This window comes from Mus caroli, unplaced genomic scaffold (genome assembly GCF_978045245.1).
Source record: "Mus caroli unplaced genomic scaffold, Mus_caroli_1 scaffold_3, whole genome shotgun sequence".
Classification (NCBI taxonomy): Eukaryota; Metazoa; Chordata; class Mammalia; order Rodentia; family Muridae; genus Mus; species Mus caroli.
The window spans coordinates 115,812,525-115,818,520 of NW_028227258.1; the positions used below are offsets into that span (position 1 = coordinate 115,812,525).

The 5,996-nt window shown below is 40.1% G+C and overlaps 1 protein-coding gene across 1 annotated transcript; it reads left to right on the forward strand.

Annotated features, from left to right (window-relative positions):
- The first annotated feature begins 1,623 nt into the window (after positions 1–1,623).
- On the forward strand, positions 1,624–5,603 carry Pabpc4l (poly(A) binding protein cytoplasmic 4 like). The gene is made up of 2 exons (XM_021158836.2): positions 1,624–1,672; positions 2,215–5,603. The coding sequence occupies exon 2, from the start codon at positions 2,296–2,298 to the stop codon at positions 3,406–3,408; it is 1,113 nt and encodes a 370-aa protein (XP_021014495.1). The 5' UTR covers positions 1,624–1,672; positions 2,215–2,295; the 3' UTR covers positions 3,409–5,603.
- Positions 5,604–5,996: the final 393 nt, after the last annotated feature.

Consider the following 5,996-nt stretch of genomic DNA (forward strand, 5'->3'; position numbering starts at 1 on the left):
TAGATTTCACAGGAATGGTTTTGAGTTTAAGTTTAGAACAGAGTATTTTCACAGAACTGGGAAAGCAATTGCAAAAAGGTATCTGAGTCTCTAGATGAAAAAAAAAAAAAAAAAAAAAGACTAGGCAAACAGGATCCATAATCATTGGGATGCCCTGAGTACTGTGTCCAGCCTCCTAAGGCTCTCAAGTTGTTTTCAGTGGTTGACTTTGGGTTCCATCTTAGACAAGAGACCAGGGGCATTTTCTGTAGAAAATTTATATCCTCCTTTTAGATAAATCATTAGAAAATAGACAGTTTCATAATATTGTTTATTTATAATTCTTCTTCAACAGTCTGTCACATATTGGATGAGATATTCTAGTCTCCTGCATAATTAATTTTAAGTAGGCTAACGTAAATTTCTATTTTATAGTGAAAATTGGAGTACTTTTTAATGTACATTGACAGTGGCTTTTCAGACAATGTCACTTTTTTCCCTAGGAGAAATACATATTATTTTTCTGATTACATTAGAAAACACCCCATTAGTTCTGGAGTCATTAGATGCAAAATCCTTCTACCCCACATGTAAATCAGAGTACTACAGACTACCTGTGTCTCGTTAGTTAGAACTGTTGAATCTCCCATCCATCTCAGTTATTGGATCAGAATCTGCTTTTAACTAAGGTTTTTAGGCAATGTCTATGCTGATTAAACTTTGCAACGTATTAAATTTATTTTTGCTTTTGTTCTCTGACCAGTTCAATTCCTCAAGTAAATAATTTTGATTTTCTAAGGGCACCATGATTCAAATTGTAAGATGTTCTAGGAATCTTTCTTTTTTTTAAAATTATTTTTATTTAATGTTAGAAGAACTGGAGCCACTATTACAAGGATTCAATCACACTCTTGATACTTTGTCAACATTTCTAAATCTATTAATTTATTTAACATCTGCTGCACACTTAGTTAAGCACGACTATCAATACAGCTTCAGTAACACTCTCATCTGTTCCACAGAGTGAGGTATTCAATACATAGTGGGCACCCTGTAAATCACTCATTCCCAGAAATCTCTGAAAATAAAATACACGTGGCATATGTTTCTTGAACAGATTCTCTTGTAATCAGCTAGGAGATCTTGAGACAGTACAACTGTGTGAAAAAGAGAAACCTAGACTACCGGAAGAGATACCGGGAAAAGTTTTCTTCACTAAGGGTTGAATCTGCTGTTTAAAAAGTAAATCTTTTAAAAGTTGACCTGCAAGAAAAAGCAAGTGAGGCTCTGAGTTTCCTGGGAGGGAGGGACTGCAGATTCTGCAGAAAGTTGCTGGGCTAGCTGTGTGTGTGTGACCAGGTCGGGACCTGGTCAAAGCCATCACAGGTTGTTTCCAGGACTTCCAGGGTCCCTATCTTTGCTTGGGAGGGCTGGCGTGGACAAAACAGACCGGTGGGGGTGGGGGGTGCGCGGGGGTGGGGTGGGGGAGCAGCCTGGTGGTGGGTTTCCCGGCCACACCCCCAGACGTTTTCTCCACCCATGACACCGCCTCCTTCCCTGAGCCCAGCAGCAGAGGCTGGGGAGCGAGCCAGAGGGGCGGGGGAGGAGCACGGTCCCCCCCCAAAAAGTGTGAAAGAGCAAACAGTGCTAGCCAGCGAGCTCCGGGTTCCTGCCGCCTGCAGTCCATAACCTGGTGAGCTTCAGTCTTCAGCCAGGATCCTCCCGGGCGCCTCCGGTCACCGGGGTGGGGGGTGGGGGTCAGGGACGCGGCCCAGGCGCGCTCTCAGCCGCAGGGAGGGCGGCGTGGGTCGGGCTCCCTGCGCGGGACAGACGGGGGGGAGGCTCCAGTGCTGGGCCTGGGTTCAACACCCCCGCTGCCTTGCTCGCCCCAGGCTTGGCTGGAAGGTTAAGCCAGCGGAACACGCGAACACACCACAGGGTCTGGGCCTGTTTGTGCTCGGAAACCAGCCACCAGAGCCTGGGATGGAGGCAGATGAAGGGCCTGTCCTGGCCAGCCACTTGTAAGTTGTTGCTGAGTTGGAAGGGAAGGAAAGCTGAGAGCTGAAGGCAGATTGCCAACTACCAGGAGAGGACATGGGTTTCTGGCTTTTTTTTTTTTTTAGACTAGGTGTTGCCTGGAAAGTGCAACTGACCCTGTCTGTAGCTGGACCTCTAAGTGGTCTTTGGAGGCCACTGTGCAGGTCCTGAGTTTTGACTGCACTTCCCCTCTTGCAGGAAGCTACATCCTTGAGAGCTGCAGGCTTGTAGTGTTGGGGTCAAAAAAAGAAATAAACCAAACAAGCCAAGAAGAAAAAGATGAGTCTGGAAGCTAAGTACCGTGCAGCTTCCCTGTACGTGGGTGACCTCCACGAAGATGTCACTGAGGACATGCTCTTCAGGAAGTTCAGCACAGTGGGGCCGGTGTTGTCCATCCGAATCTGCAGGGACCTGATTTCCCATCGCTCACTAGGCTACGCCTATGTCAATTTTCTCCAGGTTAATGATGCCCAGAAGGCCTTAGTCACCATGAACTTTGACGTGATCAAAGGTAAACCCATCCGTCTCATGTGGTCTCAACGGGATGCTTGCCTGAGGAGATCGGGAGTCGGGAATGTGTTTATCAAGAATCTGGACAAATCCATTGATAACAAAACCTTGTATGAACACTTCTCACCTTTTGGAACAATCATGTCTTCCAAGGTGATGTCTGATGGAGAAGGCTCCAAGGGTTATGGCTTCGTGCACTACCAGGACCGGAGAGCGGCAGACAGGGCCATTGAGGCGATGAATGGGAAACTGCTGAGGGAGAGCACTTTGTTCGTGGCCAGATTCAAAAGCCGTAAGGATCGGGAGGCTGAGCTCAGAGACAAACCAACCGAATTCACTAATGTGTATATCAAAAACTTTGGAGATGACATAGACGATGAAAAGCTCAGGGAAGTTTTCAGCAAATATGGCCAAACTTTGAGTGTTAAGGTGATGAAAGATGCCACTGGGAAGTCCAAAGGCTTTGGATTTGTGAGTTTTGATAGCCACGAGGCTGCGAAAAACGCAGTTGAAGACATGAATGGACAGGACATAAACGGGCAGACGATTTTTGTAGGCAGAGCCCAGAAGAAGGTAGAACGACAGGCTGAGTTAAAGGAAATGTTTGAGCAGATGAAAAAGGAAAGAATCCGTGCACGCCAGGCAGCTAAGCTCTACATTAAGAACTTGGATGACACCATAGATGATGAAACACTGCGCAAGGAATTTTCAGTCTTTGGGTCCATTTGCAGGGTTAAAGTGATGCAGGAAGCAGGGCAGAGCAAAGGCTTTGGCTTGATCTGCTTCTTCTCCCCGGAGGCAGCGGCTAAAGCAATGGCTGAGATGAACGGCCGCATCCTTGGCTCCAAACCCCTCAACATTGCACTGGGTCAGAAGCACTGAGCCCAGCATGATCCTACCTCGTAATCTGAGCAGCAGCTAGGAGAACTATCCTGCTCTTCATCTTTCAGGTGCTATAAGGAAGGGTAATCTTCAAAACCCAGTGGCTGCTTAATTCATTGCAATCCTACAAGGAAATGTTTCTACGAAAACATTTCATTTTATGTGAATGAAAAAAAAATGTGCGTTAGAGGTTTGGTTTGTTTTACAGAGCATATCCTCAAAAAAATTTAAAAAATCTTGTTTACTACTATTTAGAACTGTTTAGTTGGTTACATTCATATTACATTTTGAATTAAGCGAACCAAATGCTTGTATCTATTGAGTATTTTATTCTTTCAGGTTAATATCTGTGAGCTTTAATTTCTCCTATAAAAGTTGCCCATAACAAATTTAAGTTTTTTAAACTAACAAGAATCTTAACTTTTTTTTTTCAATTCAAAATGTAGAAATTGGTACACAGAATGAGGTTAAATGACATATTGCACTTCTGAGTTAATCATCCAAGCCAAAGTTCTAATATACGTGCATAAACATATGCAGGTGTGTTTGGTTTTGTTCTAGTTTAAGATGATCTTAGAGCTTTCTGGGGTTTTGGTTTGGTTCGGTTCTTACACTTTTTGTATATTTGCTGTAATCTGCTTGTTTTTTTTCTTTCTGCTTCCTTATGTTATATACATCTATCTATGCTGTTTATGGACTTTTAACTTCATCTTAAATCACATCACACCTATGTGATGCAATTTTAGGTTTTCACTAGATGCTGATGTTGTAAAAGTCATAGCTTTGCAACTCAGAAACTCCATATAACGTAAATCTTGAAAAAAAATCTTCATGTTATAATAATCTATCCTGGTTTTCAGAATATAAGTGCCTTATTTTTCTAAATCTCCACCTCCTTTTATTAGACTGTGTTAGCCCTGTACTGGACTGTGTTGCTTTTGCTCTTGGCCTTGGCTCGTGTTCTGACAAATGTGAGGTTATGTTGCTTGATGTGTGTTTTAGCATGAGTTTTATTTGACACAATTCCCACGTGATGTCTTTATTCTGTCCATAAATTTTAACTCATTTTTACACATTTTTACAAAGACACTGTCATATTGGCTTTTCACAGGCTACCTCAAATCTATTTGAAATAAGAGGTAAGAGTTATTTATGTACAACTTACTCATTATCTTAAAAATGTGACCACAGGTTGGAGACCTCATGTTATTTCTTCTGCTTTCCATTCTTTCTGGTTCTTTCATTCTTCTCCATTTTTGATTGTTTGGTTTTTTTTCTTATTACAACCTTTTAATTTATGTATTACAAGTACATTTTTTCCTTAACAAAATTTTGTGAGGAAAGTTTCATTTTGTGTTTATAAACCATATATGCTTTGCAGGTTTTTCTAATCTCACTGAGAAAAGAAAACAGTTAAAAAAAAAAAAAGTAAAAAAAAATTTTTTCTACAAATACATTCTGCTGAAATCTGCCACATATTGTCCCTAACTTTTTTTTGTGTACACTAAGACCTGATTTAGGAAAGGCGACATCAACAATTTTGTTTGAAATCATTGTTTTTTATTTGATGTTGTCAGATGCTCAAATGTAACTTACTCAAGGAATGACTTACCTATTACATGAGGGGCTTTTGACTTTGGCCAATGGGTTTTCCATGGTTCCCAAACTCTTGGGAAATATGGCTGGCTTTGCAATGCTTCTCTTCTGGTCTTGATTTCTGCCAAGATAACTTGAAGGTACGCATTCTTCCCAACTACTATTGATATGCGTCCAATTTTTTTCTGGAAAAATAAACTATAATTCAGAACATAAAATCAATTTATTTTTATGTATTGCCAAAATGTCTTACAGATATTTCATAACAATAACATTTTCTTTGTAAGTATAGGCAAATGCACATTTCCATATTGTCCAAAGACATAAATATTTTGTTAGGATCTGTCAGATTGAGCATCGTTATGACAAATAACCACTACTCTTTCATTGTATGGTTTTAATAGTTTCTTTTTTTTTAATTGTCAAACTTTCACCTGTGTCCATTGCACTAATATTTCAACACTTGTAAATTTAGTGTTTCAAGAATCTAAGCTATTTTTTCTTTTGAGTATTTGTATTCTATCACTTCAAAAACTATTTTAAACCTTACCAATGTTCTCACTTTGTTTACAGTTTGTAAAGCTGTCCCAAAGACAAATTTTGAACTCAACTTTTTCAGTATCTCATTGAGATGACATTTTTTTATTGTGATTTGTTCTAAACACTTTAAAATGTCTGTATATACACATGAGATGTACTTGTGTGTGGAGTATAAACATGGAGACAGGTAGGCAATTCATGTTGTCTTCTATTAATGTGTATGGTTCATATTATCAATATTTTTATAAACAAAACTTGTTTATATTTTGTGTAAAGAGTAGAATAAAATTTTTAGCTATGTCTTGCCTCTACACTTTTAAGCAGCATATGTTTGGGTTAGTACTGATAGAAACTATATCAGTGCTGATATACACACTTAAATCCATTGGCTTGCAGAATCTCTACCTTGATGAGTATTTTCATCATCAGAAGTACCAGAAGTTGCCAGGACT

Excerpts from the sequence above, each read along its gene's own strand:
- Pabpc4l (XM_021158836.2), top strand. The coding sequence starts at position 2,296 with ATGAGTCTGGAAGCTAAGTACCGTGCAGCTTCCCTGTACGTGGGTGAC.